General features: G+C 52.4%; 1 protein-coding gene across 4 annotated transcripts in view; it reads left to right on the forward strand.

Moving 5' to 3' along the window:
* The window catches only part of RIPK1 (receptor interacting serine/threonine kinase 1), a 39,563-nt gene that overhangs the window by 17,463 nt on the left and 7,203 nt on the right, over positions 1 to 14,897 (forward strand). For 3 of the 4 annotated variants that reach the window (XM_005665537.3, XM_003128161.4, XM_005665536.3), the window contains 5 exons: positions 12 to 168; positions 2,152 to 2,289; positions 3,738 to 3,966; positions 6,133 to 6,282; positions 8,649 to 8,725. In XM_005665537.3, the coding sequence (XP_005665594.1) occupies positions 12 to 168; positions 2,152 to 2,289; positions 3,738 to 3,966; positions 6,133 to 6,282; positions 8,649 to 8,725 (751 nt within the window). The remainder of the gene's footprint in view (positions 1 to 11; positions 169 to 2,151; positions 2,290 to 3,737; positions 3,967 to 6,132; positions 6,283 to 8,648; positions 8,726 to 14,897) is intronic. The other variant, XM_005665538.3, reaches the window with a different exon arrangement.

Here is a 14,897-nt window from a genome sequence, read left to right on the forward strand (position 1 = left end):
TCTCCCCCCAGGTACAACGAGTCCCTGCTGGAGGAGGGCAGGATGATGCACAGGCTGCGACACAGCCGTGTGGTGAGGCTGCTGGGCGTCGTCATGGAGGAAGGGGACTACTCGCTGGTGATAGAGTACATGGCGAAGGGCGACCTCATGCGGGTGCTCAAGGCCCAGGTACCGCCGCTGCCCGCTGCCTGCTGCCCTGGGCCCCGGGTGAACTGCTGCGCGTTTGCCTTTCTTGAGGTCGGCCCCTCTGGTCTTCCTCGGCTTCCCTGGCCGGAAGGTGGTCTCCCCCTGCCCTCGACCCTCCCCCGCCCCTCGGCCCTGCAGACAGGCGGCGTCCTCACTGGGAAGGTCCCTCGGGGTCGCGGCGTCCTAGGCGTCGCGGTGGCTTTTGTCAGCTGCTCTCAGATCCATGTGGCCTGATGGGGGGTTTGTACATAAGGGATCACACCCCAGTACTGAAGGACTGGTTAAATGATGACACCAGAAATGACCGTGTGACAGGGTGGGACATCAGGGACTGCACTCTGATGCCACTGAAGAAACGTCCAAGTTAAACGTATAAAACCTTAGAACTATAACGCTGCGCGCGGAAGGCTGACATTGATCACCGAAGCCCAATAACTTGAAAGCCCTTGTTCAAGTTCGTGCACCTGTTAGGAGCACGGCCCTGTGCTGGCTGCTCAGGAAGCACCAGCGGATGCGCCCAGACGAGTAACGGGGCCGGACCGTAGGCCACCGGCCTGGGTGCGGGTGTTCAGAGAGGCGAGCTCTGGGGACACAGGGACAGACGGGGTAGGTGGCAAGGGTTCCAGAAGAGAGGAGGCCTGAGCCGGAGTCTGAGGCGGTGGTGTGAGGCAGAGAATCGAGGAGTGAGTGTCCCGAGCAGAGAGCGAAGGGCGGGAGCCAAGGGCCGCGAGCGCGCCCAGAGCGCGCCCAGCGTGGGAGCCTGCGGGGGGTGTGGCCGTCCTTGCGGCGCGGAGCCCCTCCCACCTTCTCCCCCGCCCCCAGCCGCGGAAGCTGCGGCTGGGAGGTCAGACGGCTCCCGCGGGTAGCGGGGGAGGCTCAGCCGAAGTCGCTTCCACACGCTGTGTTTGCTCTGACCGCTCTTCTCCCCAAACTGGAGAAGAGGCGCGAGGCAGGCAGGCGTTTTGATGGGGGCAGATCGTCCGGGACCGAGACCCTCTGCGCCTTCCGGCAAAGGGAAGGCGTCCGGCAGAAACCCAGGAGGGTGCGGGAGCAGCAGAGAGGGAAAGGCACAGGGTCCCCCTGCACGCCCGGAGTGTCCCCGAGGTCCAAAGGTGCCTCAGAACAGGGGTCTCCAGCGTCGTGTGCACGCGGTGGCCGCCAGGCTGTCCCGCTGCAGCACCACTTAGCGACGTTTTGAGGGGCTGACGTGGGAATCTGACTTCTGACGTTTCAGTTTTTTCCTCTTTACCAACAACCAACATTCACAAATTTTTAGAAAACTGTGTGTTTGTAGACTAAGGACTGTACACACGCTCACACACGCACGCACCCAGTGAGAGTTTGCGTTTTCACTGTTAAGCAAGACTAATGTGTGACTGCTTTTACTAGTAGCTGGAGTTGTCTGTGTTCACACTGGTATTCGTATAGTTAAGACTGTGCCACGTGCACAGGTGAGAGTGACCTGAGAGTCTACAACGCCGTGAACGCTCTGGTTCCAGGCCCCACAGCGACAGCCACCCGCTTGAGCGTTGTCACCACCACATCGTGTCACCTCATGGGTGACCCTTTATGTGCTTTTAACCAGCGTGGGCCCGTCCCCTTGTGTGCGTGTCCTCGGACCCTTCTGTGTCACACGTGTCCGCGCCATGGTCGTATTTAACCCAGAGGAGCGCCTGGCACGCGCGTGCTCACCCGCAGACTCCCCGGCGCCGTGCATGGGGGTCAGGTCGCATCCTAAGTGGTGACGATAAGAACAGCACGGTCTGGACCTCAAGGGGCTTCATCCTCCGGCACTTTTGCACATGGCCTGTGGCGGCGCAGCTGGCTCTGGACCCTGATGGATCACGGCCCGGACGCCGCGGCCCTCGGGAGGACACCTTTCGGAAGGGGCACTCCGTCCCCTGGAAGGAGCGGGGCTCTGGCCGCGTGGCCTCCCCCCTCACGGTCTCCCGTCGCTCGTTCTAGACCCCCGTCCCTCTGTCTGTGAAGGGGAGGATAGTCATGGAGACCATCGAAGGCATGCGCTACCTGCACGGCGAGGGCGTCATCCACAAGGACCTCAAGCCCGAGAACATCCTCGTTGACGACGACTTTCACATCAAGGTAAACCTCAGCCAGGGCTCCCGCCGCCCGGGAGCGGCCCTTCCATTCGCCCCGCGTCGCGGGCTCGGGCTTGGTAGACGCCCGCGGAAGGAAGAGCCAGCCCAGCTTGTGCCTGGTGGTAGTGGTGCCAGACAGCCCTGCCAGGGAGTGGAAAGACAGATACAGCCTTGGTGGAGCTTACAGCTTTTGTTTATTCATTCGCACTCCTCTCCCTTTTTTTATTTTTATTTAAAAAATTTTTTTAATGGCCTCGCCTCCAGCACATGGAGGTTCCCAAACTCTAGGGGTCGAATGGGAGCTGCAGCTGCTGGCCTGCACCAAAGCCACAGCCACGCCAGATCCTCAACCCACTGAGCGAGACCAGGGATCAAACCCACGTCCTCATGGATGCTAGTTGGGTTCTTAACCTGCTGAGCCACAGCGGGAACTCACCTTTCTCTCCTTTTTAAAATCAGGTTCCTTTTGAACATTTGTTTCCATTGTAGTGGAGAGAAAATGGGAACAGGGCTTTTCTTGCTCCCTGGAGAGCAGGGTTAACCAGCAGGGATTGAGTGCAGGCCCCTGAACGCGAAGTGGCATTTGCGAGAGGACTCAGGGTCTGCCTGCACGGCGTCCCGTTGCCAGGAGAGTCTGCCTCTGACACGCTGCTGTCGTCTGATGGGAGTTTTTATTCCCGTGTTTCTACAAGAAGATTCTGGGTGTTGATAACGTACCTCTTCTATTCTGGGCTGGAATTTGAGGATTTTGGATAAGCGCATACCAGATTCAGCCCCAAGTGCTTGGGTTCCGTGAGGCGCAGGGGAGCCGGCACCTCTGATTTCCTGCCTCTTCTGTCATCTGGCCACCTCGCTCTTCGTCCGTGTCCGGCCTTGGCATCGCTCTCTTCGCTTTTCTGCCTTTCTCATCCTCCTCGTCCCGTCTTAGGCTCAGGCTCCCAGCTCGGAACAGGGAGCGTTGCAGTTCTCCGCGGTGTGTCTTTGGAACCTGTGGAAACACGCATCCAGGCTCCTGGACGCCTTTTGGGAAGAGAGCAGGGGTAGCACCACCTGCCCTACAAAGCTTGTGGGAAGAAGGCACCGGTTCCTTCCTAGCCTCAGGCGGAGCTGAAACATGGATGCAGAGGAAACGAGGCATTAGAATGAATTGTTTTGTCGCTGTGGGTCGCAGAGCCGTCTTCTGCTTTTCCTCCCCCATCACCCCCCCCCAGCCTAGGTTTTGTCGCATAAGAGTTGAGATACCAGAGTTTCACAGGGGCCTTTCTTAAGGGAGATTTTCCAGGGGGCTGACCACATGCAGTTTCTGTGCGTCTGCTCAGAAGTAGCTGTTTTAAACCTGCCTGGCGCAACCATTTCTGGAAATGTCACTGTGCCTCCCGTCTGCTGGATAGGCCCCGAACGAGAAGGCTCGTCGCCTTCGCAGAGCGGTCCCGTTGGCTTGGTCTCTTGCAGATCGCCGACCTCGGCGTGGCGTCCTTCAAGACGTGGAGCAAACTGACGAAGGAGGAGCATAACGAGCAGCGGAAGGTGACCAGCACCGCCAAGAAAAACGGGGGCACCCTCCACTACATGGCCCCCGAGCACCTGAACGACGTCAACGCCAGGCCCTCGGAGAAGTCAGACGTGTACAGCTTCGCCATCGTGCTCTGGGCCATATTCGCCAATAAGGAGCCCTACGAAAGTAGGCATTTGCAGACGGGGGGGTGGGTGCGGGCATTGACCCGAATGGTCCGGGAGCCTCCCCGGGAGTCGGTGACGACGGGCCACTGTCCGTCGCTGAAGGGCTGCCTCACCCGAGGGCGTCGGCTCCGTGAGGGCTGAGACCTCGTCAGCGCTGCTGCCTCGTCAGGGCCTCCTCACTCACGCCTTGAGTAGCAGTTATCACATTATATTTTAAATCAGCCTGCTCCGCACTCAGCGCCTGGGATGGAGCCGGGGCTCGGGATGTTTCGTTGACCACATCAGTGATTCGCCTTTCAGAACCCGGGGTCGTGGGGCAGATAGGAGCCCTTTGATGCGTCCGAGTTGGGGAGGTGCTGGCACAGCACTCGGGCCCCTCCTGGGCCGGAGAGCTGGCCTGCTTCTGCGGGCGAGGGCTTTGCATCCACGCTGCCATTCAGCCGCTTGTTCTTTCCTTCATGAGTTGTTTCTCTTCAGTACTTCCCGGGGGCACGTGAATCGGCGCTGAGAACCTGAAGATGAGAAAGGCATGGTTTGTGCAGGAGAACAGACCCCTAAGTAGCCACGCTTCAGTTTAAGTCCCTGAAGCCCTGGATGTTCTCACGCCCATTCTTCTCCAGTGGTCATCAGCTCCCTTGGTTCACGGTCACCTCTTTGCTGCTGCCTCTGTTTTTTTTTTTGTTTGTTTGTTTGTTTTGCTTTTTTGGGCCGCGCCCACAGCATATGGAGGTCCCCAGGCCAGGGGTCCAATCAGAGCTGCAGCTGCCGGCCGACAACACAGCCACAGCCATGCAGGATCCAAGCTGCGTCTGTGACCTGCATCGCAGCTCATGGCAACGCCAGATCCCTGACCCACTGAGCAAAGCCAGGGATGGAACCCACAGCCTCACGGATCCTAGTCGGGCTTGTTCCTGCTGGGCCACAACGGGAACTCCCCCCCAGGTCTCTTCTCTCCAGGCCTGGCCTGGATGTGCAGTGACTGTTGGTCTGAGTACCAGTCCACATACAGAGGCTCCCCAAAGCAGCACCCCCCCCAAACAAATGCCCTCTCCACGCTCTCACGGCCCCTCAGTGTCCTCGTCACCCTGCATCCACCCAGGGACCCGACTGGCAACCTCAGTCCCGCAGACTCACCCTTGCCCCCCCTGTCTCCCACATCCAGTGGGACACAAAACCCACGCCTTGGAGATTCAGCCACCTCTTGAACCCATCCGCTTCCGCCCCCACGGCGCCCTGTCCGTTGCAGCCTCTGCACGTCTGCGGCCGACTCCTTGTGCAGCCACATTGCTGGTCCCAAAGGCACACGGAGCCATCTCATGCATCTGTTCACAGTCCTCCCGGGACCCCCTGGGCCTTTGGGCGGAAGGTCCGGTTCTCAGTGATGGCTGCAGGGCCCTCGGCTGTGGCTTGGTGTCTTGCCAGCCCTGCTCTCCCCCTCGCTTCCTTGGTCACTGTGCCCAGTTACTCCGAACAGGTCCTGGTTTCTGGGCTACGTCGTGGTGTCCCCAGCCGGCAGCCTGTTCAGATCCTGCTTTCTTAGCCTGGAATCCTGCTTCCGCTTTCCTTACCGGGATAAGTCCTGCTTATTTTCAGGACTTGGCAAAGTCTTCTCCGACCTTCCAGTCCTGGCTGTGTTGCCAGAACTCCTTGCACTTTCTTCTGCTTTTTCTTTTTTGGCCGCCCCAAGGCACATGGAGTTCCTGGGCCAGGGATCCCAGCGGCAGTCCGCTCTTTGAACCACTGCGCCAGGCTTGGGATGGAGCCTGCGTCCTGGCAGTGCAAAGATGCCGCCAGTCCCATGATGCTGCAGCAGGGCCTCCTCACTCACTTCTTGAGTAGCAGTTATCACATTATATTTTAAATCAGTCTTATTAAGCCGGCCCTCCAGACACACGCTGGCCCATCTGTATTAAGACCTGGAACGTGCTGCTGGCTTTATTCACACGTGCCGTCTCCTACCACGTGTGACCTCTGTCTTTGGCCTACGGAACCTGGATGCTCCCTGCCCATCTCTGCAAGTGGGTACACCAGCTCATGTCACAGGGCCGTCCTGCCCTCACCACGCGAGGCAGCCGTGCGGACAGCAGGCCCGAGGCAGAGAGACTAGCGGTACCTTCGGCCGCCTCCCCTGCCTGAAAGATGGCCCCGCCCCGCCTCTGCCTGACAGATGCCATCTGCGAGCAGCAGCTGATCCTGTGCATCAAGTCCGGGAACCGGCCGAGCGTGGACGACATCGTCGAGTTCTGCCCGCGGGAGGTGGTCGGCCTCATGAAGCAGTGCTGGGCGCTGAGTCCGGACGACAGGCCCACCTTTGCTGGTGAGGGCGCCTTGCGTGGCTCTGCCGTCCCCTGGCTGCTGAGTCTCCTGCTCGGGTGTTGGTGGGAAGTGGCTCTGGGTTTTTAGAGAACTGAGCTCCGCTTCTGATTGAACCTGATTTCACTGCACCTTGTTCCGTGAAAAGATGCCGGCCCTGCCAAGAGTGTGAAGGCGCGTGGCTCCTCCTGGGTCCCCCGCCTCCGCCCCGAGCGCTCTGAGGCTTGTGCTCCAGCACAGGACCGCGTGCAGCCTTTCAGCCGCCCCGAGTGTGCGGTGCAGCGGCGTTAAGCCCGCTCCCCACCCACCCGCCACCCGCCGTCTGTCCCCAGCTGGAGCCCTGCTCCTTACACACCGTGCCCCTGCGCTCGCCCCCAGCCCCTGGCCACTGCCACTCTGCTTTCTGTCTCTTCTGGCTCCCTCGGACAAGTGGAGGGACACAGCATTTGTCTGTGGTGACTGGCTTGTGTCACCACCGTCTTCCAGGTCCGTCTGTGTGGTGGCCGTGGCAGCCCGCCTCCCTTTCCGCTGCTGGGTGGTTCCGTGAGCACCGTGCTGTGCTGGTGCCTGCGTGGCCTCCGCTGGCCTTGTCATTTCCTAGCTTCCTCTCTTCCCCGCTCCTGTGTGGCTGCATCTCTGGACATGGGATTGGTCCTTTGGATGGGGCCTGTAGCGGAAGGAGGAGGACAGAGGCAGGGGTGTCTGTCGCCCCCTTGTACCCCTTCCCCCGTGTCACCTAGGATCGCACTGAGGTCCCAGAGGCAGAAAGAAGAAAGTCAGGTGAGGAAAATGTGCCCAGTAGGGAAGAGCCTGGGAGCCCAGCGAGGATGTTGCTCTGGTGTTTCTGCTGCGAGGAGACAGAATCGAAGCCCCCCTCCACCCCCAGAGGCTCGGGGGGACGACGGATGGGCTTGTCTGCTTTCTTCATCACTCAGTCAGCCCAACTCGTCCTGGCTTGGGTTCTTCCCTCCTCACATGCCGTTTTCACTGTTAAAATTTTAAATTGTATTTTATTTTTGTCTTTTTAGGGCTGCACCTGCGGCATATGGAGGTTCCCAGGCTAGGGGTCAAATCGGATCTGTAGCCACTGGCCTACGCCAGAGCCACAGCCACGCGGGATCCAAGCCGTGTCTGCATCCTATACCACAGCTCACGGCAATGCCAGATCCTTAACCCACGGAGCCAGGCCAGGGATCGAACCCGCATCCTCCTGGATGCTCATCAGAGTGGTTCCCACTGTGCCAGGATGCGAGCTCCGTGTTGTTGCTGTTTTGAATTTCAGTGGCTGGTGGGTATGCGGCGATGCCCCGCTGTGGTTTTAGTTTGCGTTTCTCCAGTGGCTCATCTTACGCTGAACATCTTTTCACGCGCACGCTCACGCCATCTACGTGTCGTCTTTGGTGAAACGCTGTTCTGTGTCTTCTGCCTGTTTTCTAATTGGATTTTGTTTTTTTTACTGTTGAATTTGCAGTGTTCTTTCAATGTTCTATGTAGTATTTCTTTGTCAGACACATGGTTTTCAAATATTTTCTCCAAACCTGCAGCTTGTTTTCTTTCATCCTCTTAGCAAGGTGTTTCGTAGAGTAAAAGCTTTTTCTTTTGATGAAGTCTGGTGCTTGCATTTTCCCTTTTATGCTTTGTACTTTGGTGTCAAGTTTAACCGCACGGTCAGGGTTAGGTCCCCTGAATTTTCTTCTGGTTTGTTCTAAACTTCTTATAGTTTTGCATGTAAGTTGGTGTTGGGTCTGTCCAGCTTGTTCACGTCCAAGTCTAAGGTCTATGCGGCAAAAAGAAAACCCAGTAAACTCCCTGCCATGTCTTTCCTCAGATCCCAAAGGCCATAGCTAGTGTGTCTTTGTCTCCTTTCGGAGTCTCCTCCTGTTTGTTCCATGTGTCACACACAGGGGTTCTTGTACTTGGCGGGAGAAGTAAGGAAACATGCGTCTGCTCTGTCTTCCCCAGAGTGGGAGTTGCCTTTCTCTGTGAAGTCCAACAGCTCTGACTCCCTGCACCAAATCCTTGTTCTGAGTGTCTCATCCGACAATATCACTGCTGCCAGAGGGACAGGGCAAGGAGTCCACCCATCCTTTCTCAGCGGATTCCCGTCAGGGCTTTGTGCTGCAGCCGGAGATGTAGACGCTGGGATAGGCGAGAGCCCTGGGTTTCCAGTGCAACCTCATCCTTTGTTCTGTCTGCATCGTAATTGGTCTTACTAGTCTCTTTGTGGGAGTCAGTGATTCAGCATTTGGGTATTTATTTTACTGGTTTGCTCACAGATGATGGTGATTCAAAGGCAATAGATTTTGTATAATGTTTTCATTTTATTTTAGAAAATACTTAAAATTTTAAAGTACTTCTTTTTTTATCTAGGCATTGAAGAAAAATATAGGCCTTTTTATTTAAGTCAATTAGAAGGAAATGTGGAAGAGGATGTGAAGAATTTAAAGGTAGGCACTGCCGTCCCAGGGGCTCAAAGTGTTGACACGTTAAAGCACATACATTGTCGGTCGTGAAATTTATTACTGAGTTCTGAGGCAAGCTAGCTTGGCAACCACATAAAACAAAATCAGCAGTTTTTTGCAGGTATCATCACGTTGGCATACTGGACCCATCCCTCCATCAGAACTGCTGAAACGAGAGAGAAAGACATCCCGCAGTATGAACACAGAAGCACAGCTTTGCTGGAGTGGGAGAGAGAGTACCCCATGTGGGTCAGTCATTTTGAGGCATTCTTGAAAGATAGATGGTCAGCAGCGTTGTATCCGCCGAGACATAGAGCAGGAAAACACATTTTAAAGGACTAACCGAAACATCATGCTGAAGAAGTACTTGGCGAGCAAGTCCTGGAAGAAAGAGACGGTCACCTGGCCTTGTCACCGGGGGGCCGTGGCCGTGGCCGTTTTAAAAGTTGGCTCCTCTGCCTGACTCCTTTGTGCTGAGTGGCAGGTGGAAGCAGCACCGCCCGGGCTGAAGCTGTGAGTGTGCTCCCTGGGATCAGAGAGGTTTGTCAGAGCTGGTGGCCAGCTAACCAGCCAAGAGGAGCAGAGACCTCCCCCAGGCACATACTCAGGCAGCAGGCTGCTGCCCTAAGTCTTAGAGTGACGGGGGCTGCAGTCAGGACAGGGAGGCTGCAGTAAACGAGACGGGCAGCGCACGGAGGTTTAAACACACACGTACACTCAGTCAGACAGCCAGGAGCTGCCAGCCTTCTGAGGGGCACCTCCACTGAGAGAGTGTCCAGTGCAACCCAGGGAGTAATCAGAGGACAGCAGAAAAGACAGTCGCCCACACCATCAGGACTGGTTCTTGACAGCAAGATGCGTTTCACCAGGAAGACCGTAACAGCTTAAAGTATGTATGTGCCCTTAACAGACATGGCACCCAAAATATACAAAGCAAACTGACAGACTCGAAGGAAAAATAGGCAAACCCACAGTCGCAATTGGAGATGTTAATGCAAACTTCCCGTTCCTTAATGGAACAGGCCAAAACAAAACCAAAAGCTAAGGCTATGGAAAATTTGAAGAAACAATGATTAACGCACTTGACCTAATGGAAAATATAAACCCTGCACCCAATAATTGCAAATATTTATTTTTAAAGGCTTTCAAAACATACAGAACATTTTCAAAAATTGACCATGTGCTGGGAAATAAAACAAGCCTCAACCAATTTATAATCATATAAAGAATGTTCTTTGCATTTTGGTTGTGGTAGAAATTAATCTTTTTAGAGTTCCCATTGTAGCTCAGTGGGCTAAGAACCCAACTAGTATCCATGAGGATTTGGGTTCGGTCCCTGGCCTCACGCAGTGGGTTAAGGATCTGGTGTCGCTGTGAGCTGTGGTGTAGGTCACAGCCACAGCTCAGATCTGGTGTTTCTGTGGCTGTGGTGTAGGCCGGCGGCTGTAGCTCTGATTCGACCCCTAGCCCAGGAACTTCCATATACCACAGGTGCAGCCCTAAAAGGCAATAAATAAAAGAATCACAATCAATGGAATTTAGAAAATATTGAGGTGCTCGCTTCGGCAGCACATCTGCTAAAATCGGAAGGATGTAGCCGAAGATTAGCTTGGCCCCTGGGCAGTGAGGACACACAAATCAGTGAAGTGCTCCATGGTTTTTTTTATTCCGTGTAAGTGAAAAAGAAATAGGGTAATAATAATAAAAAAATTAAAACAAAATATTTAAAACAGAAGGCCAGCAGAAACACTACCGATTAATACTTGGAGAGTGTTCTTTGCAAAGGAGTATTACTAGTAAATGTATGTGTGTGTAGTAAATATAAATGTTTTTAGTGACTATATATAAAACGCTACAAATTAGTTAATCCAGCATTCATCTGAAGAAAACAGCAAAACGATCTGAAGAAAAAAATAGAAAGCCATACATAAAAGTGAAGAGCACCAATCAGTGCCGCCGAAAGCCGCTACCAGAGGGTCAGAGAAGCTAAATGTTGGTTCCCGGGAAAGACACTGTTAAAACCGACCAAGCGATGGTGAAAGACGGAGAGGCCTGAGGCCACAACCAAGCAGGCGGTGCTCCGGCTCCTGCACGTGCAGAATCGTGGCAAGAGGAGATGAGGAACCACTTTTCTCGATAATTCATTTTCGAAGTTAGACAAGGGGAACGAACTTCTGGAAAAAATAAGGTTGGCCCTTGAACACCACAGCTTTGAAGTGCGTGGGTCCCCTTACACGCAGATTTGTTTTCAGTAGCGGTCTCACTGCGTGATCGCCGCTTGGTTGAATTCATGGATGCAGAACCAGGAACGCAGAGGGCCAACTGCAAAGTTGTTCTTGGGTTTCTGACCCTGAGAGGGCTGAGCCCCCTAACCCCCCCCCCCCCCGCGTTGTTCAAGGTCACCTGTATAAATAGAGCTGGAAAGCCTGACTCTTCCTGTAAGCATTAAAAGAGGTTGAATCAGTGATCAGAAATTGTCCCACAAGAAAAGTCCACAACCAGGTAGCTTCATGCGTGATTTCTGTCAGAAATTCAGTGAAGAAATTATCCTGGTTGTTCACAGCTTGTCCAGATGGTAGAGAAGAGGGACGCTCCCAAACTCATTTTATGAGACTTAGCATAACCTTGACTCCCAAACCGGAAAAGGAGACACAGGAAAGGCAAATTACAGAACAACATCACTTAACAGTATAGATGCGAAAATCCTGAATAAAACATAAACGAGCTGAATCCATCAGTGGACAGTGAAGGTTGGAAAAGACACATGGTCTCATTAGCAGAAAACAAAGTGAGTCGATTATAGTTTTTCGTCTGTTAGATTGACAGCAGTTTTGGAAGATTGATAATACCAGCTGCTGGAGAAAGTTCAGAGTGACAGGCAGTCCCATGCAGTACTGGTAGGAGAGTAAAGCAGTGACATATGTTGAAAGCGGAAGCATCTGTCAAACTTTTAAAAGCACGTGACTCTTGCTGCAGTTCTGCCCTTAGTCGTCTATGTCGCACTCACGGGTGTGCTCAGATTTAGCTTCTGGGGCGCTTTACACCTTTGTGAGAATTAATACTCGGAAATGACCCAAATCTCTAACTGGAGGTACTAAATTATGGTTCCTCCAAACAGAATACTAGTCATGTGAGAGAGAGAGAGAGAGAAACTGGGCGCCCCCTGGTGGCTCAGCGAGGAAAGGATCCAGTGTCGTCAGGGCTGTGGTTCGGGCGGCGTCCAGAATTCTGTCCTTGTCCCCTGAACCTCTCCGTGCCATAGGCACGGCCGAAAAAAGGGGGCGGGGGCAAAGGTAGAAACTAGCAAAAGATGTGGAAAGATGTTGTAAGTGAAAAAATAAGTCACACAACAACAGAGTGTGACCCTTCAGATCATAAATAAATTAGACACATATTTGCGTATTTCCAGAATACATGTGCAAATGCCTGGGAAGAGGAGAGGGATCCACACACAACATGCAGGAGGGGGCGCTGCTGCAAGGAGCCACCTTAAAGTGTCGCTCTGAGTGATTCTGCAGTTGGAATCTTTTAAAAGAAATTTGTATTTATGCATTTTGTCTAACTGAAAAAAACTAAAAAGAAAACAATTTCGTTCACAAAATTAAAATGACAAAAATGCTTAAGTGAAAAGCAATATACAAAATGTTGCAGACTATGCACAGAGTTAATTTCCGCTTTCATTCTCCCTTAAATCATTCATATGTTCATTCAGTGATTTTTTTTCTTTTTTAAGGGCAGCATGTGGAAGTTCCCAGGCTAGGGGTCGAATCAGAGCTACAGCCGCCGGCCAACACCACAGCCACAGCCACAGCAACGCAGGATCCAAGCCATGTCTGTGACCTACACCACAGCTCATGGCAATGCTGGATTCTCAACCCACTAAGCGGAGCCAGGGTTCGAACCTGTGTCCTCATGGATAGTAGTCAGGTTTGTTACCACTGAGCCACAATGGGAGCTCGTCAGTGAATGTTTTTGGTCATCTATCCATGGAACAGGCACACCGTTAAGAGCAAAGTGCTCATATGATTAGGAAGGAAAATCTTGAAGGAAATTCAAAATGTTACTTTTCACTGTAGTAAAATATACAGAACAGCAACCTGACCATCCTGCCGCCTTTAAGTGGCAGTTCAGTGGCGTTTAGAACACGCACAATGCTGTGCAACCAGCAGCAGCATCCACTTCCGTCTGTATTACCCCAAACAGAAAGTGTCCCAATCAGCAGCTCCCATTCCTCCCTCTGCCGCCCCCAGAACCTCTGTTCTACTTTGTGTCTCTCCATTTGACTATTCTGGGTACCTCATAGACATGCGGTCATACAGTATTTGTCTTTTTGTGTCTTTTTGTCTTTTTGTGTATTTCACGTAGCATCATGTTTTCAAGGTCCATTCATTTTGTAGTGTATGTCAGAACTTCATTCCTTTTTAAGACCAAATAATACTCCATTGTATGCATGTATCTCAAGTCGACTGCTCATTTGTCTGTTGGTGGATACCTGAGTTGTCGCTGCCTTTTATGTATAATGAATAAGGCTGCTGTGAACATTGGTCTATAGTATCTTTTTGAGTCCCTGATTTCAATTCTTTCAGGAATAAACCTAGGAGCGGAATTGCTGGATTGTGTGATAATTACGTAATAAACATTCGAGGGACCATCAGACTGTTTGCTGTGACACCTGCACCACTTTACATTCTTCCCACCATCAGCTCACTGTGCTTCCACTTTCTCTATCTTCTCACTAACACTTTTCATTTTCTGGGTTTGGTTTTGTTTTAGTGATAGCCGTTCTTGTAAACGAGCAGTGGTGTCACAGTGGCTCTGATTGGCATCTTTCTAAGGACTAATGACATTGGTTGTCTTTCTGTGGGCTTTTTGTGTGTGTGTGTTTTGTCTTTTAGGGCCACACCGCAGCACATGGAGGTTCCCAGACTAGGGGTCTAATTGGAGCTGCAGTCATCACTGGCCTATACCACAGCCACAGCAATGCAGGATCCGAGCTGCATCTTCGACCTACACCACATCTCATGCAACACCAGATCCTTAACCCACTGAGCAAGGCCAGGAATTGAACCTGAAACCTCATGGTTCCTAGTCGGATTCGTTTCCGCTGTGCCACGATGGGAACTCCTCCGTGTGCTTATTGGCCATCTGTATGTCTTATTTGGAAAAATACTCATTCAGGTCCGAGGCCCATTTTTTGAACTGGGTTGTTTTTGTCGTTGAACTGTAGGATTCCTTTATATAATCTGGATAGTCATCCCTTGTATTATATGATTTACACATTTTTTTCCTGTTCTCTGGGCTGTCTTTTCACTCTCTTGGTAGTGTCTTTGATGCACAGATGGTTTTAATTTTTTTTTTTAATTGTCTTTTTAGGGGCTCACCTGTGGTATATGGATGTTCCCAGGCTAGAGGTGGAATTGGAGCTGCAGCTGCCGGCCTACTCCACAGCCACAGCAACGCCAGATCTGAGCTGCGCCTTTGACCTACACCACAGCTCACGGCCACACTGGATCCTTAACTCATTCCACTGACCAAGGCCAGGAATCAAACCTGCATCTTCATGGATGCTAGTCAGATTTGTTTCTGCTGAGCCACAACAGGAACTCCGATGGTTTTAATTTTATTGTAGTCCAGTTATCTGTTTTTATTTGTTGGCTGTGCTTTTGGTATTATATCCAAGAAATCCTTGTTAAATCCAATGTCATGAAGCTTTCCCCTTACGTTTTCCTCTTATATAGTTTTAGCTCTTAAGCTTAGATCCTTGATCTCTTTGAGTTCCTTTGTGTGTGTGTGTTGGAAGTTAGATGTAACTTTATTCTTTTGCAGCCTTCCTCCACTGACCAGGTCTTGGCACCTGGTCAGAAATCAGTTGGCCTAAGAGATCTCTTGGGGCACAATGGGTTGATCATCTGGCGTTGTCTCTGGTGGCTTGAGTGGCTGCTGTGGCACAGGTTTGGTCCCTGGCCCAGGAACTTTCACATGCCATCGGCGCAGCCAAAAGAAAAAAAAAAAACAAAAAAAAGTCAATTGGCCTTACATGCAAGGGTTTATTTCTGGGTTCATTATATTCCTTTGGCCTGTATGTGTTTCCTTAGGCCAATAGCACAGTATTCTTTTTGGGGGGATGGCTGTGCTCAAGGCATGTGGAAGTTCCTGG

Source organism: Sus scrofa, chromosome 7 (assembly GCF_000003025.6).
Source record: "Sus scrofa isolate TJ Tabasco breed Duroc chromosome 7, Sscrofa11.1, whole genome shotgun sequence".
Lineage (NCBI taxonomy): Eukaryota > Metazoa > Chordata > Mammalia > Artiodactyla > Suidae > Sus > Sus scrofa.